The sequence below is a fragment of the Myodes glareolus genome, chromosome 2 (genome assembly GCF_982192425.1).
Source record: "Myodes glareolus chromosome 2, mMyoGla1.1, whole genome shotgun sequence".
NCBI lineage: Eukaryota > Metazoa > Chordata > Mammalia > Rodentia > Cricetidae > Myodes > Myodes glareolus.
Window position 1 is genome coordinate 52,879,066 of NC_142027.1, and position 25,335 is coordinate 52,904,400.

A 25,335-nucleotide genomic window follows, 5' to 3' on the forward strand; every position below is an offset into this window, starting at 1 on the left:
GCCCCCACCCCTTTCTGCACTCTATTTTTGAGTGTCTCCTTGTACTTTATATGTAGCAGAATTCTAAAAAATCATGTGATTTATCCTAACGAAAGTACTGTATATGCACATAAAAGTGGGGAACCCATGGATTCCTTTCTCAATCCACTCTTACCAGCAAAACAAATCAGAAACCTAAGTGGCTTCGTGACACCGTCAAAATAGTTTCCCTGACAGTAGTGAGCTTGAAGCCAAACAGTTGTAAAGGTTTTTCTTGGTCATTGTTCCTTTCATCAGCATACAAAAATAAAAGGATTCTTTTTTTTGAAGGCAGCTTCTCTGTCTGACACCCAGAAGAGGTCCCTACCAAGTGAAGCCTCAAACTTTCCTTCACATTTGCATTGCACCTTTTAGGGAAGCAATAGCTAATCAATACAAATGGATGAGAGTGACATGTAAGATGTTCAATGTTTACCTCATTTTGTCAGTGATAGGAATGTAATCATGATGTCAGCGCATATCTACCGTTAGGTAGATTCTACTGCTAGCTTTTGCTGATTAATTCATCATCTGTTACGTTACAGATAGGTAATGAGAGAGAGAGACAGAGAGAGAGACAGAGAGAGAGACAGAGAGAGAGAGACAGAGAGAGATTACTTTCAAATGTGAAATCAGGTCAACACTTTAATCCAAACTCAATACATTTAGCACACATATCTAAAAGGTTCAGACATGCAAACTGATTAGAATACCATTATCATCCTATGGGGAAAGTACAGTACAGAAAAGCTGTGTTTTTACATTAGTCAACCAGATCTTTGCAATTGCATTTTAATGTTTTAGATCACAAGAGTTGAAGGGGACTACTGCAGAAATCACAGCTGACAAAATACCTCCTACAGTCATGATATTTCTCCCTCATTATTCAAGTAAAACCTGGCATCATCCAGTTGCAAAATCATATTAATGGTAACATGTATACAGGTATAAAAGTACACTGTAAGTTTAAAAAAAATTGTACCCAGTCAGGCCTGACAAAGTTTTGTGGATATTTCTAATCATTTCACGTGTACAAGTAAGTAATGGCGTTATTTTCTACTTCTATCCATTTGGCATGTATTCGGAAAGAGTTTATTCATACTTATAAACACAAAACACAACAACTAAAATAATTGGCACTTGGAGAACAATTATAAAAGAGACTTGCCCGAAGTCATTTCATTAAAAAAAAAAGATAGCTCTAGAAACAAGGCTATCTGTAGAGATAGAAGTAAAAAGATATAGCATAGAGAACATTACTTTGAATTTTGGTTGTCTTCAAAATAAAGATATTTTAATGGTTCTGTTTTTCAGCGAACCAGAGATAGCTTCATAGTTAGGCCATGTCAGGGTGCAGGTAACAGCTCTGCCCCATAAGCAAGAGGAAGCAGGCAGTCTAAAGGAAATTGGCTGCTGGTTGCTTTTATTCTCAGCACCAGGGATGAACAAATCTTTAACAGAACAGGCTTCCCCCACTAAGTATTCTCCTTGACTACAACTGCCAGATATTGCAGGTTTCTGTTTTCTGAGATGGCCTTTTCTAAAAACAAGGAGCTTTTTTTTTTTCCTTTTTAAAATTGTTTTTAAGAGCCTGGTTTACCACATGTGCACAGTAGCTTCTGTGGTGGGGGAGCACTACAGAATTGACATCACAATACCATTTTAAAGAGTATTGATAGAGTAACACTGATGTTAAACAGGAGGCAAGCCATGTCTTTGGTTTGGGGGCAGTATTTAAAAATTAAGGCAAAATGTCTAAAATATGTTGCCTTCTAAATTATTATTTGCTAATTTTTATAAAATGCTACTTCCTACAAAGAAGGCAGCTGATAACCAATGGTACTGATTTGGGTGCTAAAATAGTATATTTCTAAGTACATATTTACAGACATCGTGTAAACCGTTCAGTGTATTTAACCAACATCAACTGATAAAAAGAGTGTATGAGAAGTTCACATCTAAATGATGCTCTTAGGAAAATAGTGTTTTGATTTTGTTTTGTCAAGGGAGCTGCAGTTCTGTCACTCTGAGCCCTGCTTCCTTTTGTACAAAAGGCTTCCCAATATGAAGAGTTCTGAGTGAATGCAGCTGAAGGGACGTCTGTTGGGCCTTGCCATCTGAGACCGGATATGGCTTCATTCTTGCGAGACACTACTGCAGTCTGCCCTGCAGTGGACCATTGCCGGAGTTCATTACAACAGGAAGTGCGTGTATCCTTCTGCTCCAGTCACTATAACATCCATCCAGATCCGCATGGCCTCCGGTGAAGGAGCCACCATGTAATAGATTCTGTCATGCGTCTTCACGCTAAAGGTGAGTAGTGGGTTCGGACTCTGTAATTAAAACAAGAACAGAATGTCAAAGAGACACTTGGAAAGTTGAGCATCAGCAACGGCATGTGAAGGTTCCTATGCTTTAAAAGCTGCCCTTGACAGAAATTTAAAAAGGTATTTTATGCTACACCTTCCCCTCCGCCCCTTCCACCTTCCCCAGGATGGGCCATTTATTTGTCTGGCTTTTCTACAAGAAATCTCATGCACAGCTCACAGATTCACTAACTAGTTGGTAAAGCATGGTGTCTAGCTGATGGGAGAACAATAGCAGTTATTCCTGACCTATTAAAGGTCCTGATTTGTCTTCACACAGACACACACACACACACACACACACACACACACACAAAGTAGCTCCTTCCAAAAATGCTTGCATAGCAGCTTATGAGTGTTTCCCAGACCGTTACATCCAGCACCTTTCCTTATGTCACCATGACTTTATCCCTAAACATCGACCATGCTTTCAATTTTAATTTGCAGCAGTGTTCTGAACATTTTATCCATCATGTGAGGCCGCAACCTCTAAATCATTTAAAATCCCCAAATAACCTAACTTGATTACATATTCAAATTTCAGAAATTATCAAGTATTAGTTATAGATGCTCATAACACCACCTACTCAGAAGGCTGGCTGAAGCAGGGGCATTGCAAGTTCAAAGCCAGTCCAGGCAATATGGTGAGACTATGGGGGCCCACAGATGTGAGTCTATTCCACCTTGACTAAAAGTCAGAGAGTTTGAGGTTATTCTTGCTCTCTTAAAGTTGTTGACAACAAGCATGGCTACAAACAAGAGTTCCTGACCCAGTGTGTGGTTAACTACTACTTTGAGTATAGAGGTGGATCGGCTCCACCTTGCTATTATTGCTCCTTCAAGGAGATTGGCAGGAGGTTCCAGGGAGTGGCTGCGTGCAGGATACTTGGTCTACTTCTTATATCATGTTATTGAAGTCTGTTGCCTCCCCGCTCCTCTTTCAGAGTGAAGTATATAAGCGTGTGGAAAACAAATGCGGGCAGGTTCAGTATTCACTGAATTTCCCTCCCAGTGTTGTTCTGTGTTTCTGTCTCTTATTTCTCTCATATCTCTGTTCCTTTTGCTTAATAATTCTAATCCTTTTGTTCTATTCTGGAACGTGTAAATTTTGTCGAGGCCGAACCCCAACAGATGTCACCCCAATGTGTGGCTTATGACGGGGAGACCCTGTTTCAAAAACAGAACATGAAAAGGTGCTAAGGATAAAGCAGTTGCCTGGAGTACAAAGGACCCTAGGGGAAAAAGTTGCAGAAACTGAGGAAATTGATACTTACCTTATTAGCATTTTTGAGGTGATCATAATACACTTCTTCGATGGCTTGAAAGTATATTACTCCCTTTAATTTAGCCTCATGTTTGTCTGCAAAGATATGAATGTGAAGTACTTTAGTGCCACCGATGAACGGGAAAAACCTCAGGTTCGTGATTAATTATCCTCGTTAAAATATTTATCTAACAATAAATTATCTTAGATTAATTCAGATAACCTAGGTGAGCTCCAGGGTCCAGTGGACAGCTCCAAACCCCTGCTCACACAGATGGCTCTGGTTAAATTTAGTAGGTCAGAAAATAAAAAGCCATGAATGTGGGAAGGAGTTCAGTAGAGAACAAGACAGGGTGAATACAGGAGAGATTGATAGCAATACATCTTACACATGTGTGAAACTGTCAAGGAATAAGGTTAATGTTTTCTTTATTTTAAATGCATTTGGCCATTTATTTGTTTATTTATTTATTTTGAGGCAGTGTCTCTCTACATAGCCAAGGCTGCCCTAGAACTCACTACATAGACCAGGCTAGCCTCAAGCTTACAGACCTGCCTCTCTCTCCCTGCTGAGCACTGAGTTTAAAGAACAAAACAAAATAGCCACTGAAACAACCAACCAGTCAATCACCACCACTCTGTGTCCTATTAAATGACCACTTTTGGGGGCGTAGGTATGAGGAGAAGGGAAGCAGCTGTCAGCAGTTGTTGGGAGAAACACGGGAGAGACCACCCCCTTTAGAGACCAACCAGAAAAACAACCCAGCAAAGACGCACAGACCCTCTTCTCGAGTTTTACTTCGAAACTTGATTGCACACAATGCAGTCACAAGCAGTGGTTGCTCGGGGTCTGTGTTGACTGATGGGGGGGCCTGCTTGAGTCTGATGAATGATTGGCTAGCCACACAGAGGGTCACCTTAGCTGTTGAAACAATGGCAGTACCTGCGCACATTCACAAGGAAATAGCTTCCATGCTGTGACATGAGCAGTCTGGATAACTCTGGAGTCAACTGTGTAAAAGCAGTTAGGAAGGTAACTGAGGCTTAGCTTTCTCTAACAATTCACAGTGGTAAGGGTTTTAGCTCTAGCATGGTAAGAAAATCAAATTATATGTGTGCATGTGTGCATAGGTGTGTATGTGTGTATACAATCTATAGAATCTATTTTAGGTTTACCAGTGGGAGACCGGAACACATGGCAGGAAAGAGACTTTTCATATGCAACCTTCAATGAATGTTAGTATTTTTACTGAGTAAACGCCTCCCTTTCCCCACTAATAATACAGAGCTGGCTCGTAAACGCTGGCCCAGACCACATTTAACCCAGTCTTCCCTAACGTAACTGACCAGGGGCCATAGTTGTGTATGTTTGCTTTGGCTCTTCATTGGATAATAATGTTTTAATTAATATCATGCTTGGTGGATTCCAGCCAGAGTCAGTTGAGAGAGAAGGTCAGCATAGCTTTCAAACATTTCTTGGAAAAGATCCTGCAGTTAATTCGAGGGAATACAGTAACACCATGTTTGCTCCCAACACATGTAAGATTAAAATCTGGAAACAAAAGTAAGATGCCAGTGTTCCCAGTAGGCAGACAACTGGGGAATGGCGTTTTGTTTTCAGGCCATCTCGTCATGGAGAATGCACTCTGAAAAAACATGAACTTCTCACTACACTGTGAACTGAGGGATGGGGATGGATGTGGGTGAGATACTTGAATTCACTATCTCTCTGCAGCATTAGCCATCAGCTTACAGACATCTTCCTAGGACTGTTTTCTCTAGAGGCTCTCTTGAAGAGCCAGTAAAAAGGGCAAGGTCACGCATGACAGAGGCCTAGTGCTCCTTAAACACTTTCAGCACACAAATTTGGCCATTTACCTTGATGATAAGCCAAGGGGGTGTGGCTTTTGTAGGGTCAAGGCCAGCCTGAGCTGTACCATTGTAAGTGGTGGGAGATGGATTTTTTTGCCTATGCTTGAGGGTGATTGGAAAAGGGATGGGGGTAGGGCCATGTAGAGCAGACACAGCCAATGATTGACAGCTGTGAACAGGGCCAAGACAGCATCTACCTAAGGCCGTTCCACTGCTCAGTCACTTCTGATGTGAATGCAAAAGAGCTGGTGGAATCTATTTCTTTTCAGTTTGGGTACTAGGACTTTGAATATGCCAGAAACTTGCTACTTAAAATAAAACAGAAAAATCAACTACCCAGAGTTTCAATCAGAGTTAGAAGCAGGTCTTGCATGGGTTAGAGGGAGGGAGGTTTAAAGAAGTTAGTAGGGTCCCTGAACCACACACCTGATTATGTACACAAAACTGGAAACAGGCTCACAGACCAGAAAAACATGGGGTAATGAAGATGCTTTCTCTTCGAAGGCCTTTTAATCTTCTTTGTTGGAACATTCTGAGTGAGGCTGTCTATAAATACTATGTGTTGATGGATGCTAGATTGGATTTCTTATGAAGCAGGTGTCTTTCCTATTGTACTGAGGTTGCTAATGTCAACCTTTATGAATCTGGATAAAAAGCAGGCTCCTATGAGGGCCAGGCCATTTGCTCTAACCAGCAACTTCAGAGCTAACTGGAGCCCCTCACTGAAAGGTGTGGGTCTCAGGTTGCTTCTCAACCCCAGGTCTGGGACTCCTTGGGCAATATTTCCTTTTATCCATTGGTTCTGGCTTCTCATCCCATGCTCATTGCAAATTGTGATTCTGATTATGCTCTCCTAAGTGCAATCACGGTGAACCCAAAATATGGGAATGGGGTCAACCCCTTTGCAGCTGAAGAGACTTAGACTATGCTAATGCCTGTAATGGGCATGTTTCACATTCAATGCACAAGTAAATAAGATGCTAACTCGTTTATTTCATTGCTTGTGGACAGCGTTTCTCGCTATGTAGTCCAGGCTGGCTTTAGACTCACCATTCTGTTTTCATCCCTTGAGTGATGAGACTGCAATTATGTACGACTGTGCCTCACCACAGACTCTTTTTAACCAGTTATGTTATGTTTTCATAAGATTCAGTAGAGTATGCTTCCCACAGTTAAGCATGTAGGATTTTCAAACTGCTCTCAACACTTAATGAATGTTTTCTTATTTCCTAGCTTGCTGATGAGCTATACTCTATACTTGAAAGGTCTGAGTACCTTACAAAGCACAGCTCAACGACTGGCAACTAGGGTTGCTTGACTCTGTGTAATCTAAATAGGACATATAGCAAAAAGTAAATACATAGTAGTGGGGTATTTTCTCTGGCCTCGTGGTTTAAAGGACAATAATTTAATGTAAATATACATTCCATTTAATATGTATTTGGGCTGTTATTTCAGAAATAGATTGATTCACATTTTTAAAGTCACATGATTTCTATTTGTAAAAAATGAAATTCATAACATATTCAACTGTATAAATATGGATACAAAATATAATGTATGCCTACCAAGCTTGCTTGCTTGCTTGCTTGCTTGCTTGCTTTCTTCCTTCCTTTCTCTCTCTCTCTCTCTCTCTCTCTTTCTTTCTTTCTTTCTTTTTCTTTCTTGTTCTCTCTCTCTTTTTCTGTTTCTTTTCTTTTTGAGACAGGGTCTCACCATGTTGCCTAGGTTAGTCTCACATTCGTGGGTTCAAATGGATCCAACTGTCTCAGCCTCGAATTTCTGGTTCAGATAATGAATTTCAATTTCCTTTTATTTTTAGTAGATTTGAATGCATTGCTTCAATTTGTTTTTATCACTCACCTGCATAATAAGAAAATGTCCGCTTATTCCGGTCAAAAACAAACCAGCGTTTCTTCCACGTTTTAATTTTTCCACCCATTTTGATGAGGTATCCTCGGCAGGTCTTCTCTGTGATTGACACATGAAAACAGGTATCAATATTGTGGCCTGCCGTCTCCACATGACTCCGCAAATCGAAGTCTTCCTTCCGGACAGGCAGATAGCGAGTCAGAGGACGAGCCTGGAAAAGAGTAAAACCCGGTTCAGCTACAGAGAACAGTTTCATTTCAGATCACATATGTTAGAGGCGAGAAGGACGGTAGAGCCGAAGTCTTATATTGCCAAGTAATTAACAAGAACCCAAGGTAAAAAAAGCACCTGTCACCTGGAGACTAAGCAGCAGACATTTAAGCAGGGCACTCCCTTAGAGAAGGGGTGCCTGAAAGCAGGCCTGTTGATTCTACTCCTCGAGAGGGGCAGAAGCGAGGATGAAAAGACCTCACAAGTGGACCATCAAAGAAGTCAGCCCAGAAGCCGTGTAGGAAGTGAGACATGCTGCCATCCAGCTGCTCCTCCCCCCACCACAACACAGTACAGTTCTAAGGTCATCCATACACGGCCTGATCGAACAGACACTGTCTGGTAGGCATGACCCCCAGAAGATCCCACGGAGTTAAGGTATATTCTTTGAAAAGAGAAGTTAAAATAAACTGAGGGTAGAATCGACCCTGGAGCTAAAGTGGGAAGCTGTATGGGAGCAGAGGCCCCAGGGAACATGCACAGATGTCTTGTTTTCCTAATGCTGAGGGCCAAGGTTCACATCATCCAGGAAGTACAGATCACCACGGATGCTGCCTCCTAATGCTCTCTCTCTCTCTTTAAAATTCTGCTAAATAATTCCATGTTTTTGCCCTGGGGAAATGATCTAATCGTATAGTTAGAGGAAAAGCTTATAATTGAGTTTAAAATAGAATTCTGCCCTTTGGTTTGACTTCAGATGTTAAACAGGCACGGATGACCTTCACTGTCTTTATGGATGACCATCAGAGTTTAGCAGAGGTCAGAGTATTGTCCAATGAAAGGATCCATTTCAGTTTCCACTTTTCCTCGGTGTTTTACCTTCCCTGTAATGCAGCTGCCACAGGCTTGCCAAAGTCCCAGTCCACATAAAATTTTAAAGACAGCAGCCAGGCGCTGAGGACCAAACGGACAGCAACTGGAGCGGATGAGGGAAATAATGCCTTTGAGTCTACTGGATGAATAACCAAGTTTGATGAAACGAATGTGAGCTTTACATGCTGCAGTATTTTTAAAATCTTTATCCTCAGGAAATATATATAACGAAGTGGCTAGAGTGAAAAGAGCAGGGATTTTAAATCTACATTGATCCAGAAAGGGAGCTAAACCAAATGATATTTTCCTAAATTTGGTTGCTTGTTAACTGAAGGAGCAGTATTATAGATTGGTATAGGAAAGGGGACATATGTGGTTAGAGAAAAAAGGGGGGGGGGGAGATACTATTACCACACTAGGAAACTGGGCTGGTCCAATTTAAGTTTATCCTGTTTTGGAAAGTTTGCTTCTAGAGATTGCCTGATAGAATCTTTCCTCCATCACAGTTTTTAGTTTGCATGATAATATATATAAAATAGTATTATAAGATATGTACACACACATATATATATTTCAAGCTATCATCTATTTATACATATATATGTTTTTTTTAACATTTTTATTTGATATTTTAACCTTTAATTGTGTGTGTATGTGTATTTGTGTGTGTGTGTGTGTGTGTGTGTGTAAATATGCACTTGAGTGCTGTTCCAGAAGAGTCCATTGGGTATTGGGCCCCATGGAGCTGAAGTTATAGAAATAGACAGTTTGTGAGCTGTCGAACATGAGTGCTGGCTGGGAGCAGAACTCCTGTACTCTGGGAGAGAAAGAAGTCCTCTTAACTACTGGGCCATCTCTCTGGTCCCCAGTGTGTATTTTTAAAAACTACTCCGATAGCAATATTCAAAGCAGTACAAAACATATTCTCCTTTGAAATGCATCCAGAGAATAGATGGAGATGGACGTCTCTCTCTCTCTCTCTCTCTCTCTCTCTCTCTCTCTCTCTCTCTGAAGGGAATAGAACGTGTGAGTCGCATGTGAGTAGAGAAAAGTGTCAGTTGCTTGGCAGTTCTCTAGAAGTTCTAAAATGAACACAGCCTGCATACTAACCCACATACACCTTAACCATTCCCTTAAACACTAGGTATTCAGACAAAATGAATGTCTTCTACAAAATGACCATCAGGGGGCAACCTGCACGTATGCATCCACACTGATCCACCAACCTGTGCCCTCTGTTTTTCTCTTATTTTCACTTCTTTTTCTATTAACTTCTGCCTCTGGCTGGTTTCTTCTTGCAGTCGTTTTTCCAGGATTTCCCGGCGTCGTTTTTCTTCTTCCAGTGCTCGTTTTTTGGCTTCCATTTCTCGTTCCTAATTATCATATATAGAATTACATGACACCTACACTTGAAGGAACCAGCTAATAAATACTCAAACTCCAATTATCATTAGACAATTTTCATGTTGTATCCTAGTTTCTTAAAGTATATAGCCTGGACTAACATAAACCATGATCACCTTCTGCATAGCTCCCAAAGTCATCTATGCCAACAATTAAATACTAGTCTTCAGTGAAAATTTGGCTTGTAAGTACACGCAGGTATTTCATTCTTCCTTGCAAACTGTCCTGCAATACTAGCCATGAAGTTTAGGCTTTTCTCTGGGAGACTGTCCTGGGTGAAGGCCACAGGTCCTTCCAAATTCCTGTTATTGCTCTGTAGCTTCCTGGCTGGAGGTCACAGAGGAAGCTTTGTGGGAAGTGAAAAAGGAAAGGAGGTGCCCTCAGGGCAGGATGCAAAGGCGTTGGGGGTGGGGGTGGGGATTCCTAAGGAAGTTCTGATTCTGGCCTGAAATAAACTCACAATAATGTGGGGGTTTTGAATTTCACAATAGTGAGGTCAGCATGAGTTGGGAAGGACAAGAGGACACATAAAGAAATATCACTTTTCCAATTCCCTCAAGAAAACATCTACATGGCCACCAAGGGGGAAATGCGGTAGAAAACATCCATTATCCTTTTTGCTTTCTGCAAAAACACAGACACTCACATGAAGTTCTGGGCATAAAAGCGCAGCAAAGGGCCCTGCAGCCACCTCTCTTGCAGCTTTCCATTTGGACAGGAAAGGAGGCTGAGTGGCTACCCAAGTGCACAGTGCTCAGTCGTGGCCTTGAAGGGATGCTGCTGGCAAGTGTAGGGCTCCTCGCCCCATGCCCATCACAAGCTCCTGGCAGGAGCTCTCTGCCTTACCCTGGATTCCAGTAGCCGGGTCTTTTCTGCGTGAGCCTGTTTCAAGAGCCTCTCCATTTCTTCTATCCTGGCAATATTGGATGTGCTGGCACTGATGCAAATAAAAAAACCTTTTAAGAATATTTGCTGAAGGAGAGGAATCATGGAGGGGCATTGTGATTAAAATACATTGTATGCATATGTGAAATTCTCAAAGACTTAATTTAAGTCTTAATTCTCACACACATACATAAACACACACACACACAGAGTCAGGCTTCATGTCACAATCAAAACATACAATTTGAAGGATATTATACATGAGTCATTGATCTTAACGAGTGAATCAATTCATCTCTGAAAAATCATAGCTGAGATTGATTGATCTCAGTATAGGAGTCAAAAATGGACATGAAAGACAAGACCATTGTAAGCCGGTTAAAAGCAAAGAAGGCAAAGCTGAATCTTACAAAGTGTGCATCCAAAATGCAGCCTTCATGTCTAACAGCGACAGCCATGTGAGCGTCCCTTCAGCTCTCACATCATTGTATGAACTAGACTATCATCATGGTTTATGTAAATGATGCCTAATGTCTGAAGTCACGGTCTTCAGTTGGGGAATATGTGTTACCCTTGTAGCTTGCTGTACTTTGTATGTGTGGGCCTTTTACTTTTTAAATGATACCAATGTCAAAGTGACTTGTACAGGCGCGCTGAGTAAGGGGTGGTCAGTTTTGTTCAAAGCCTTTTTTTCTCCTGTTAATTAATGGGGAAAATGCACAAAGGGATTCAAGAACTGTAAAAGAAATGCATCTTAGAAACGGCATCACCCCAACAAGTAAAGGGAAAAAGACAAAAGAGTGTGAGCTACAAAAACAGCCAGGGACTAGGTCAGAGGTCATATATCCAGATGTTTCATTCATGGAGGGCCCTGCTGTGTCCTGCACAGTGTGTCCCTACCTTGTTTCTAGGCTCACTTGAGAATGGACAGGCTGTTTTGTTTGTCATTCATAGAAAGTGTATAAAAATAAAAGTTTGTACAAAGGGGAATACACAGAGCTTTTCAGGTTATTCGAGTACATCATATAAAGCATGACTAAATAATATATGTATGTGGACACCTCTGTGTGTGTGTGTGTGTGTGTGTGTGTGTTACATGTGTTCTGTGCATGTGTGTAGAAACCAGAGATGGTGTTCTTCAGGAGCCCTCTACCTAGCTTTCTGAGAGTCCCACACCATTCTAGAGCTGCCCAATTAGATTGGCTGACTATTTAATCCCAGGGATCTGGCTCTGCCTCTTCTTACTGGGATGTCAGACTTGTGCTGCCACACCTGGCATCTTTCTATGTATGTGTGTGTGTGTGTGCGCGTGCATGTGTGTGTGTGTGTGTGTGTGTGTGTGTATGAACTATCTATCTACCTATCTATCATCTCTATCTTCATCCATCCATCCATCCATTCATGTTATAGGGATCAAATTCAAATCCCAGTGTTGTATGACAAGTACTACATCTATCCAGGCCAGTAATAACCTCTGAGTCACAGTCTCACTATGTAGCCCAGTCTGGCCTGGAACTCACCAACTTCCTACCTTGACTTTTTTTTTTTTTAAAAAAAATTATTTATTTATGTATGTATGTATTTATTATGTATACAATATTCTGTCTGTGTGTATGTCTGCAGGCCAGAAGATGGCACCAGACCTCATTACAGATCGTTGTGAGCCACCATGTGGTTGCCGGGAATTGAACTAAGGACCTTTGGAAGAGCAGGCAATTCTCTTAACCACTGAGCCATCTCTCCAGCCCCCTACCTTGACTTTTAAGAACTGGGATTTACAGGTGTGAGACACCACATCTAGCCTCCTCAACTATTTTTGGCAAAAATCAAACATAAGATGGCTCCTATTCTGAAGAGATGAAGGACCCTAGTTACCCAGAGCAGCTTATCTTTTCAAAACTGCCAGTCCCACTAGGAGCAGACAAGGGAGTGGGAACTGCCTAAGGGACATTGGAACCTTACAGGCCTAACAACCGGGTGCGGTATGTGTTGGGGCCAATTTTTACCCAGGTACTCAGGTGCTTTACCCTGAGAAGAATACAATGACTTTATTTTTTTCTTTTCTTTTTTTTTTCCTTTTACTATTCTTTCCAACAGCTGTTGGTCAAAATACAAAAGTATAAGTTGCTAACTTATAGATGGAAAGGGAACAAACATGACTGACCCAACTGAGAAGGCTGAGGATGTTACGTGCCGCAGGCCATACAAGAGCATACAAATATATGCATATTCTGTGCTGCCTTCCATGATGACACTTGTATGACTATGTCGCAAATAAATAAATCACAGTTCTTCAACCCGCCCACCCTCACTAAAAAATTAGGACTGGGGCTATAGCTAAATGGTAGAGCACTTGCCTAGGGTACATGAAGCTGTGGGTTTCATACTCAGCATCACACACACACACACCCACACACACACACACACACATATACCTATACACAAAAGAAACTTACCATAACTGACCTCACTTGTCACATTTTATACAATTGATATTCATTTAGATTTTATTATTGTTTTTGTTTGTTTACTTGTCTTGTCTTGTTTTCAGCTTTATCAAGTATGAGTCTAACTGACAAGTATACATATTTATGGTATAAAATGTGATATCATATTTGCATATATTGTAAAATGATTACAAAAATCAAACTCATTAACATATTCATCATTTCACATAGTTATTTGTGTGTGTGTTTGGTGAGACACATCTGTCCCTTTGATCTCTGTATGACAATATTCCTGCAGAGTTACCATTTCTGGTACGTCATTGTGCCTATTACTATGGACAGTCCTATTACTGTCCATAGCTGTTTTACCCAGGACTGGTCGGTCCTATTGTGCTGGCAGTTGCAGATAGCTTCTGCTCATGGTCAGATATCACTAAGGACTTAACTCAAAATGTCAAGAAAAAAAGATGAACCTAAAGTAGAAAATACCAACAAAAGTAGAGTCCTGCTCCAATGCCAATAACTACCTCAAAAGTACATCTTATGGGCTGGATGGATGGCTTACCGGTTAAGAGCTTGTTTTACCCCTCCAGAAGACCTGGGTTAAATTCCCAACACCTATCTTGACTATATGTAGTAGCTGTCTGTAACTAATTAACTGCGTATAGGCCTGCCAGTAACTCCAAAGTATCTGATGCCCCCTTCTGGCCTCCAAAGGAGTCAGGCACACATAGAGTACTGATAGATATGCAGGGAAAAACACTCATACTCATAAAATAAAAATAAATCTGAAAATTGTAAAAAGCATATTGTATTAAGGTAAGCTTTTACTCCTTATGCTGGAAGACACCATGATGAAGTCCACAGAACAAGGTAGTACAGAGACTATCTGGAAGGTGTTCTGTGAGGCAGGCCTCAGAGTCGTCTTGAAGCTGGTACACACAAGCGAGGACTAAAAGCAAAATTTGCTGTGCTGAGGATTTTTTTAAACTATGCATTAGAATATCCCAAAATTATACGTCTATTAAAGAAGTAATTCCATTCTGAAATTCTAGTGACACAAGCTTGGTTTTGTGGTTTATTATGTCACAAAAAGCCATGTGTAGAGTGAGAGAGTTACTCAGTTGTGGGTGCCTTTGCCTTCTCTTTCTGTTGAAACATCATTTTCATGACTACCAGAACATGACTGGAGCTGGCATTGGCTTTGCTCTTTCTTTAGACTGTCAATAAACACAAGGGTCAGAAAAAACAGGTCTCTACTGTTGCACTGTATGTTTTATATCTAATTATAATATACATTGTGTCTCAAACTGATGAGTTTATGTTTGAAACCGGGAGGTGGTTTTCATCAAGCCTTACCTAGAGATATTGTCTGGTGAACAGGCAGAAATGCTGGTCTCCATGCTATCCGAGCTGTCCAGGCTCAACGTGTCATAGGCCTGGTCCTTGTAGCTGTGATCTGGGTAATGGAAACTATTCAAGTAGACATTTGACTCAGATGCTGTGCGGCTGTAAAATTCAGGTTTCTGTCTTTGTCCTTCACTCATCTGTTGGTGATTATAACCTAAGGAGAAAGCCATAAATATGTAAATATGTCTCATTTATCAAGCTCAGAATCCCACAACTCTACAGACTCAAGCCAGCAACAAGAAACATCTGCATATGAAATCTGGACCCTGGCCTAAAATAGTCTGAAGTCAAGAAGATCAAAGAAACAATGTCATGCCCAGTTTGAGCAAGAATTTGAAAGAAGTGATCATGTGAGGGATTTTATTTGTCAGTGGGATCACTTGGCACTTCTTAAATCCCATCCCTACAACTCAGCAGAGCTGATAGCAATACATCAGGCCATTAAAAGACATACACACATATGCATGCACACACATGCACACACACATGCATGCACAATCCCCAGAAACAGAAGCACAGTTAAGGGCATGCACACACACATGCATGCACAATCCCCAGAAACAGAAGCACAGTTAAGGGCTCAGAATCCTCTAGAAATAACTGTGTTTAAATGAAGGCAACATGATGCCCAGTGCAATGTCAGCGTTATAGGACAGTCACTCCTGCAACTACATTCAGATTTTAGGAACATTCAGAAAACAGCAAGTGGATTTTGCAGGTGTAAGGGTTGAGAAATGTGTGTTTTTCAGAGTGTCTATAATGTTTTCATCTGTTTCAGATGCAATCGGCATTTGTCTCTTTCATAGTCTTTCTCTCTTTCTCTCTGCCGTTTGTTCTCTCTTTCTCTTCCTCCAATCTCTCTTGTCTGCCAATTATTTATTTAAAATACTCAGGGTCAGTAATCCTTCCGATGGACAGGCTCCTTCTTGCTATGCTGCTTTCCTTTCCCCACGTTAACAGTCAGCCCTTAGCTAACTGCTGCTAACTATTTGAAAATGTGAGTGTCAACAGGATCAAAAGCACCACAAATGAAAGGCATTTTCTTTCCCCTTGTACTCTGACAGCTGGCATATGAGGTCATTGCCTTACCAGGAGTTATTGCTATAGCTACCTTTGTGTATTAAACACTACACTATCTTCAATTCTCTGCCGTACATACACAGGAAGCAGGGACAGAACCTGAAAAATCCCCAAGTTCATCAAAATGTTTTCCCATCGTTTAATCTCTTTTTCTGATAAGAGAAAAATCTCTTTCCCATTAACCAGAGATTTAACAGCAGGCCTATTAAGAGTTTACAAGACCACTTGGTATGGCATCTTTTCCTTGGAACTACTTTTCAATGAGGATTTTAATTAAGAGGGGAAAAAGTGCCCTAAAGGAGACAAAAAGAAATAAAACAACAATACCACCACCACCAACAAAAACCCATAAAATAAACCAAACAAAACAGCTTCCATAACTACTGACCTACATTTGTTTAGAACTTGAAGCCTCACTCATGATGCCTTAATAAAGTATCATCTATTCAAAGGCTCTATAAAATTTATGAGTGACAGGCGTATTTCTGTGCCCTTTGTATTTTTATGGTTCCGGAGGCCTATGGGAAACTGTGCTATTCAAACGGATATATCTCTAGGAAAATGAGATTTCTGCACCCAATCTGCTGTTATAAATGACAGACACTTATCAGGGACCTAGGGAAAGAGGTAAAGCTCAGAGGCACACTGGGAAGCAGACAGAACACCCTTACAGCAGTGATCAGTGCACACAGCGCCACAAAGCCAGGCATTCCTAGTGTGCCCTCTGTGTCACTGTTTAAAAGAAAGGCAAGGAAGTCATCACTCAGATATTTACCTTTTACACTTGAAGTTTTGGAATTATTAATTGTTCCTTTTACATCATTTCCAGATATTCATTAGGAAAGGAAGGGAAAAATGACAAGAGAAATTATTTGAAAAGGCTACACGCAATTATTTCCTTATGGCTTTCAGACAATGCTGAAGCACAGGAAGCCTTCACGCTGGTATCAGCGACATGGAAGACAGGTCCTTCAAAGACATTCGTGTAAGTTAGAGCATATGCGACTTATATCCCTGGCTGGGACTTCTATCCCAACCCCTCCTCCCACCCTCTCACAAAGAGCTTTCTTCAGTGAGGAAAAGTCAATCTGGAGGAGAAATTAACACATTCTGGGGACAGAAAAAAAAAGGAAGGGCTCCTTCTCATGAAGAAGCAACCCATGGCTTGCCTCTCCAGGCTTCCAGAATTCTGGGTTTTGTTTTGTTTTCTTCAGAAATATCACAGATTAAGACAATGAGTTTATAGCTTCAGGTGAGAGAGGCAGGAAACTAAAACACCCAGAGTTTTCAGGCATGTGCACAAGGAACAACTACACTACAATGTAAACCGCCCTGTGGCTCAGGGACCTCAGCTCCCCCGACCAACTCCAAATTTGCCGAGTTTTGCTGTGTGCAGAGGGCTACCCAGTCATTCCAATAGCAGAATAAGGGTCTTAACGTTCTACAGCAGCTTGAATGACAAAGCCTCTGGGTAATGATACCGTTTCCAGTCTGAACAGGAGGTTCACTTCACCAAGCTACCCAACACTGCCAATGGGCAAGAGTTGTTGTTCCCTTACAACTGTCAACCTGAGATGGCGTTCTCCATCAGACAATTTTCAAAAATAATACTCCCACCATTACAAATAAGGGCCTGGCTGTGGTGTGGTGGGTGTGTACCTGTAACCACGGCACTCAAGAGGCCAAGGCAGTACAATTATTGTGAGTTCCAGTTCAACCTGGGATAAATAACAAGATTTTTTTTTTTTAAGTAAAGGAAACAAATGAGTCCATAAACGAGAGCATAGATCTCTCCCTTGTAATCTTAAAATTGCATGCGAGGGGACTGGTTTGGGGACTGGAGCTCCAATCTGATCATCCAAAGGAATGGGTACTTTTTGTAGAGGAAACCAGAGCAGAACGGAGTTTGCAGAGCTTGAGAGAGTGGCAGCCCAGGACTTCCGGGGCAAGAGAGGCAGGCGAGCAGCCGCAAACTGGCCTGCGCTTCCACTCGGGGAGGCTCTGTGAGGGAGATGGGGTGTCCTGCTCACAGTAGAGCGCCTGCTTACATATCCCGAAGACATCACAAGACTGACACTGAATGAATTCACCTTTCATCTCTGAACTCCAGCTATCTGAGCACTCAGACCAAGCAGGAACTCATCTCCTTTTGGGGGTGGAGAAAGGGAGCTAACTTAGGAAACTCGAGAGGTTCTCAACCCAAGTCCATTTGGTTTTGTGGTTGCTTTTTTCAGTTATATAGCAAGGACAATGTTCGGGAATGAGAAGAGTTTTAAAAAAAAACCAAAAATAAAAACAAAGGCTCTTGAATGTACTGTGTGGAGAGGTAGCTCTAAGGTCTGCAAAGCAAGAAGCCATACCTAGGATTGTTCCATAGCACAGAGTGGACCAGGAAACAACTACCGCAACCCTCTTCCTTGCTCAGGAAAGTCATCAGATTGGAGCACAAAGACCAGTCATTTTTCTTATTTTTAATGCTAATTTCAATGAATTCTGGCTATTGGTGCTCAAAGTTCTCTTGTGAATTAACCACATGGGATATGTAGTTCTCCTAACATATTTCAAACCCATATGATACACCTTTATGGCTGTATCTTAATGTGGAAACCAGGATGATTTACGATTACAACCAGGGCTTAAGATGGAATAGTGTGTGCTTCTGACAAGGTCCCAGTCACAGCTCACCTGATGAGGAATTCATTCTTCCTAATGACAGTCCACAGCCAGAAGAATGGACAAGTCAGGAGGGGAGGGAGGGAAAGGCAGAGAAAGGGAAAGATACAGGATCAGAAAGGCTGACATGAGAATGGGGAACTGTCCACCCCAACATGCACTCATAGACATATTAGTAATAACAGCACATGAACATAAATGGTAGTTACATTTTACATTCAATATAAGATTAGAGAGAAAAACTGAAGATTTTTAAAAAGGCTCCTGAGACATGCGTAGTTAGAAAAAAAAAGAGATTTGCTACAAAAGAAAAAAATCTTATACAAATATTCACCAATCAGAAAATAGTAATGATAATAATAATAATAAACAAGATTATATTTATAAAATCATTTTTTCTCAAGCAGACAGTTTCAAATAGTATTCAAGAACTTAGGGTAAAATTTCCGATTCTAGCAGCTAGAGAGGTGGCTCGGTAGTTAAGAGCATTGGCTGCTCTTAAAAGGGACCTGGGTTCCATTCCTAAAGCCCACATGGCTATTCACAACTTTCTGTAACTCCAGATCGAGGAGTTATGCCCTCTTCTGGAATCCTTGGGCACGAGGCCCACATATGATGCACAAGAATACATGCAGGCAAAAGACCCATACACATAAATATAATTAGATCAACCCAAATTTGAGATGCCATTCAGTTATTGGATGCACAGCCCATGAAACTTTATAACAAGTTCTTTCTTATGCTGTGTCTTGCTCCCTAACCTCACCAGTAGCCAGCCATCTTACTTATTCAAGCCAGATGTCTACGCTTTTCTTCACCCTCCAAAGTCTTTCTTACCAAACAAGCTAAAGTGAAACAAACACACCAGAGTTTCCCAAACCCACTTGCCTGTGTGTCCACCTGGCCTCTTATAAGGAGAGGTTTTGTGCTGAGCCTGCACACATTCGATGCCCACTCTTGTCTCTAAGTAGCCCCTCCAATGATTGTCAGGTTACAATGACCCTTACAAATGAATGCTTTCACAGCATCTGTGTCTCCTGCATGGTCTGAACTTGTTATAAAAGCCCCAACAAAAAGTCATGCAGCTGCCTTTGCAGGAGCAGCAGCTGCCATGAGCATTGTGTTCCTTAAGAATGTTCAGCATTTCCCCCTATTGGATAAAAGGAACAATCAGGCTAACCATCCACCATCGTAGACCTCAAAATCTGAGCAAGTCAAAAAGATGACTTGACAGTGACCTTTCCGTATTTGCTGGAAACAAAAATACCACACAAGGAGGTTGTCATACCTTTCTTGGGCTTTCCTGCATTTAAAAAAAAAAAAAGGAAGAAAAAAAGGATACAAGTTTCATTTGTTCTAAAGTTTACAAAGAACAGTTGACAAGCTGTATAAAAAAAAAAGCCAACGACCTCTACAACTTCAGGAACCCAGGTCCTCAGCTCTCGCCTTTTCTTTTGAACTCTGTTCCTTTCAATGTTCCTGGACTCACATTGTCAGTGCTCTGAGAACAGTACTGATTGAAAAAGGCTTATACTTACACCATCGTCCTTGATATATCCATTATGAATAGCAGCAAAAGAATGGTGCACTTTAGTTAATTGTGTACATCAAAAGTAAATGATGAAGGCTACTAAATTTGACATAATGAAAACATAGTAGATACAAATTTGTCCAGGCTGCAATTTTAATCGCATTTGCTATTTAAATGCCATCAACAAGTGCTGTGGAAACAATTCTAAACGAATACATGATTCACCCCTCCTGGTCTCTCTGAGACACCCATATGGGCTTTGTGTAAACTCCTGCCAATTTTTACCATGATTCACCCCTCCTGGTCTCTCTGAGACACCCATATGGGCTTTGTGTAAACTCCTGCCAATTTTTACCATCTGCTGTGGCTTGAAGAAATCTCATCCCTGGCCATTCCTTAGAAGAGCAGGCTGAGTTCCCAGAGAACTAGGATCAGCACATAGGACAGTATAGCTCCTTCAGCACCATCCCATCAGAGTCTCATGAAGCTCTAAGCAGGACACTACTTCAGAAGTGCAGTAAAGTCTGAAGCTACAGTCTTCTCAAGTGTGCAAAAGTCATGGCAAAGGAGAACAAGAACACCAAAGATAAACCAGATAGTAGACTTTTCAGAGCCTACGCCTGTAATATGACTCAGAGGGTTGACTTAGGTTCTCTTTACTAAGCCATCCCATTAGTTAAGGGAAATGCAGATTAGAAAAGTAGATCAGAAATTTCCTAGCTTCATCACCTTCTCACAAGAACCTGGATGCATGACACTGCAAACAACTCTCAATTTCGTGGATCTACTCATTTAGTACAAAACCCAGCTTTCTATGCTCTCTATATATGTATATTATACATATATAATAATAGGTATATATTATACATGCACCTATTTTTTTCTTGGTACTGTGTTATGGAATATTAGTTTAAGATGTATTACATTCATTTATGCTGTGGAATATTTGTTTAATGATGCAAAGATGTGTTGCATTCTTTTATGTTGCATTTGTTTAACTCTGTGAAGCTGTGTTATGTTGTCTGCCTAAAACATCTGATTGGTCTACTAAAGAACTGAACGGCCAATAGCTAGGCAGGAGAGGGATAGGTAGGACTGCCAGGCAGGGAGAATAGAGAAAAGGAGAAAGAGAGAAGAAACAAGAAAAGGAGGAGAGAAGGATGATGGGCCAGCCACTCAGTCACACAGTCAGACATGGAATAAGAAGGAAAGAAAAGATAGACAGAAACAGAAAAAGATAAAAGCCCAGAGGCAAGAGGTAGACAGGATAATTTAAGAAAAGCTGTCTAGAAATAAGCCAGGCTAAGGCAGGGCATTCATAAGAATAAGCTACATGTGCTTATTAGGGAGCTGGGTGGTGGACCCCCAAAGAGCAAAGAGCTAATAGTAGAAAAAAACTACTACAGAACTGGGAATAGTAATTTCTGATCCCGCTTCCCTCTCCTAGAGTTCCACCTTTCCCTAAGTCACTGGAATACTGAGAGCTCATGCATTTACAAGATGGAAAGTTCATGAATATGCAGAAAGGTCTCAGTCGCACAGCCAAGTCAAGCTTGGATTCCTTCCACTAGAGTGGGATACACATTTTTAAGGGCAGCCTATTAATATTACAGAAAAAATGGTTCAACAGAAAACAGAATTGACCTTCAAGTTAACAGAAATGAGTTGGAGCTAAAATAGACTTCAATGCTTATTGTGAATACTAAGAAATATTTTTATCGTCTTAAGAAATTATAATAAATAAGACAGAAGTCTAATCAAGTATATTTCATTTAAATAGTACTAATATAAACCTCAAATGAACACGATAGCCTGCCTCAACCCTTTTTGGCTACCTAGCCCAGACTGACCTTGAATTCTGAACCCTCCTGCTCCCCCTCAAATGGGGAGATTACAGGTATATGTCACTTTGTCCAGCTTTATTAACTCCTTCTTGTGAGACAACATCTCACTGTGTAGTTCAGGCTGACCACCAATTTGTGATCCTCCTGTCTCAGTCTCCTGAGTGCTAGAAATACAGGTGTTTACTACCCAAATGTTTGCTCCATTAATTAAATGACTTCTAATACTGTTTTAAAACCTCATTTTAGTAATATACATATCATACACATTGTTTATATAAGCATATACATACATATATATGTATATGTAGTATGGATGTGTATGTATGTATGTGTGTATGATGTATTATACCCTAATACCATCAGCAGAGAAGCCGATCAATCAGAATTCAAATTTTTTTTAAGGATAGTATGGGGAGGGAATTTTTCAGTGGGTACTGGAAATTCATCCACGTTTAAACAGTTTCCAACTGTTTAAAATACCCCTGACCCCAAAAGGTAGGAGTCAGAATTCAATTTTAATTCACATAAAGGGCAAGATTTCAATCCATCAATTCACAAATGCATTTGATGGTCAGATGTCTGCCAGCTTCCCTGTTGATATCGTCAACAGACCTCCAGCATTGTGTTTGACATTGTATTAACATCCGTAACATGTCTCCCTCCCTTCTCTGTAGATCCCACACATTTCAAAGTTAAATACTATACCATTCATTTGCATTCTTGGTATCTAGGACAAATCCACTGAAGAACTAAAGCCAATATAATTTATTGATATGAACTACTGTACTAGCAAGAGTAACTCTATTTCAGTAAGTCTTGCATCTGGAATGACATTTAGCAACTTCTTTCAGTCTCCCTTAAATACTATCTGATAACCAAATTACACATGTAATATGTTGTTTCAAAGAACTCATACTAAAACCTAAATATACAGTCGAAGTGCTTAAGCTTATAACCAAAAGGCTCAAAGAAATTCTCTTCTGGGCCCATTAACATGTCAATCCACTGACTCAAGTGAGGGGTCATTTAGCATAGTGTGCCAGCCACAGACGAGACTGCTAGTCTTGGTTAAGTGCCCTGGAAATTTCTCAACATTTCAGTGATTTCCCTTTTCTTTCTCTCAGTCAAATGGGAAGGTTAGTATTTCTTTCAAGGCCTTTCCAGTATGGAAGTTTGACTGAATTTGTATAAGCAGGTGTGCAAACAGGGAAGTGTTACCTTATTACAAAGATGATGTCACACACATCCTTCCCCAAGGGCAACATACCAATATTAAAATTTAGGACATGGTTGATCTTCCCTCTACCATCCCCAACTTTGTTCTCATCGCCTCTCCCTGGGGGAATTCTCAGGCTTCAAAGAAGACCATGACATGTGATTTAAAGACCACATACCTCTGAGCATCCTCCGAGACTCTGAATCCTTCGTCATGGTTGCCAGCGAGTGGGGGAGCACACTGCCACAGCTGTTGCTTTGCCCCAGAGGCAGGTGGGCCTAAGAGAAGCAGGGGGAACACTTCAGGCAAGGTAAACTGAAGCTCAAGTGGTACTCCAGGACGCGGGCACACTCCTGGTTTCAACCTCCTCTCTAAGGGCAAAGGGCCGAGATGGTTGGTCTTAAGTTCTAATTCTTGATGCCAAGTGGTAAAGGCTAGTCACCCACTGTCACTCTTAAGAAACTCTACTGCGGACTCAGTATCAACAGCACGTCCTCTGATGGCAACAATTCCGAAAGAGAAGATGGGCAGAGAAAGACACTGTCCACAGCCTCGTGAGAGCGACAGAAAGCTCCTCATGCAGAAGGTGCAGAGGGCAGGTGCACGGACAGGATGCATGCACACCATGCAAAACCGCAGAGACCAGCCATCCGTGCCCAGATGTTCCAGTTTCTCTCTACACTTAGCTATGCTGAAACCCAGTAAGATCCACTGGCTTTAGCAAGCTTTATTGGTTCTTTGTTTGTTTGAGAAAGGGTCTGACTCTGAAGGCCAGGCAGGCTTCAAACTTGTACCGACCTCCTGCTTCAGCCTCCGGAGTGCGGGATTGCAGATGCACATCAGCATGCACCGCTCTTATTCATTGAAATTGCTAAATCCTTCAGGTGAATAATGTCCATTGAAAACACCAACTTGTAAAATAGATTACAATAAAGTTACTCTAAATATGGTTATGAGAAGGACTGAAAGTCTACTCCACCAAAAGCTTCCCTTCTATTCCTCCCTCTTTTTCTCTCTCCGCCCCCCATTTCTATAATAACCCCCTGAGCACGCCAGCAGAGGGTGCATGTGTCAGGCCACCAGATTTCATATTCTGACTCCTCCAGTTTCCAGCTGAGGGGTCTTGGGCTGTCACTTAGCTTCTCCTTCCACGGTTTACCCACTACTAGGGTAGCGACGAGTAAGCACTTACATAGTGGTGCTAGGGTCACACAAAGGACTAAGCCTGGTACCAGGCATGCAGATGCCACCTGGTAACTATTGAGTACTGTTTTTCCTGAAGCACAGGATCTCTGTGCTGGGTACAGTCAGAGAATATCTGTCCTGTGAGTACAGAGTACAGTACCCACCACCTGTACTGTGGTGGCTGGAAATACACTCTTGAGTCTAGAATGTGTAATTCCAAATACCCTCAGAAAGGGACAGAAGAAGCAATTTGGTTACCATATCTGCCCAATAAGCAAATGTAATGGCACAGTATTCAGTTATTTTTGCATTTCAAAGGCTCTGCCTTTGTTGGCGACTATAACAGATGTTACACAGAGAGAAGGCCTTGGCTCTTCTGAGTCCTACCTTCGGGGTGCTGCTTCTCCCCATGGTGGCACTGCTGAAGTGTGGGGAGACGGAAGGAGTGGTTTTCTTTCGAGGCAAAGTGTCACTCAGATAGAGACCTTCTTTGTGCTGCTTTTTTCTTTCTTCCAGACTTCTAAAGTGCTTTAAATGCAAATGCAAAGCAGAACAGCAAAACTTGACTGACTGACACACATCACTGACACAGCGAAGAAGCAAGGCACTCAGAGGAGCTTTGGAAGTTGGATTTTGAAGTTTCTTTTACACTGACAGATTAGAGTTAGCTTTTGATGTGACTAGACAATGGAAATTACTTATTTATGCACCATGGTATTTTTCTTTAAGAAAATCCACCTTTTACTTCTATAGTGCTGTTTACAAATTGCCAGAATGGTCACCACTGCTGTGATGGGCCCACTGGGTAGATAGAGGAACAGCAGGTGGACAAAGCGAGCTAGCGATTCCCCACTTCCTGTATCTATCTAGAGAGTTCTGTGTGGTCACACAGACCCCAGTGAGGGGGACAGGAAGTAGGAAACAGAAGAGAATGAAGAGAATGGGCAATAACAGGAAAGCTGATGTAGAATAGTAACCCCACAATCATATATACTCCAAACCCAACATGAGGTTTTCACAGATGCCTGCCATCTAACTTACTTCCATGTTAAAACCTCATGGCCAAGGAGATTCCATAGTAATGTCTCATATTTAAATGCTCCAAAAGACTACATCTTTCTTTCTTCAGTCAGATTTCTAAGGCAAGATTTTTACCATCTTAAAACATCCAAATTTTGCTTGATC

The 25,335-nt window shown here is 41.3% G+C and overlaps 1 protein-coding gene across 14 annotated transcripts in view; it reads right to left on the reverse strand.

Moving 5' to 3' along the window:
• Positions 1-636: 636 nt before the first annotated feature.
• Positions 637-25,335, reverse strand: part of Phldb2 (pleckstrin homology like domain family B member 2) — a 220,684-nt gene continuing 195,985 nt past the window's right edge. For 6 of the 14 annotated variants that reach the window (XM_087900469.1, XM_087900492.1, XM_087900486.1 and 3 more), the window contains 10 exons: positions 24,538-24,678; positions 23,144-23,243; positions 18,387-18,407; positions 16,477-16,512; positions 14,571-14,775; positions 10,726-10,816; positions 9,702-9,848; positions 7,384-7,603; positions 3,659-3,744; positions 637-2,351 (listed from right to left, as the gene is read on the reverse strand). In XM_087900469.1, coding sequence (XP_087756595.1) covers positions 2,211-2,351; positions 3,659-3,744; positions 7,384-7,603; positions 9,702-9,848; positions 10,726-10,816; positions 14,571-14,775; positions 16,477-16,512; positions 18,387-18,407; positions 23,144-23,243; positions 24,538-24,678 — 1,188 coding nt within the window. In that variant the 3' untranslated portion in view covers positions 637-2,210. The remainder of the gene's footprint in view (positions 2,352-3,658; positions 3,745-7,383; positions 7,604-9,701; positions 9,849-10,725; positions 10,817-14,570; positions 14,776-16,476; positions 16,513-18,386; positions 18,408-23,143; positions 23,244-24,537; positions 24,679-25,335) is intronic. The other 8 variants (XM_087900510.1, XM_087900496.1, XM_087900491.1 and 5 more) reach the window with 4 other exon arrangements.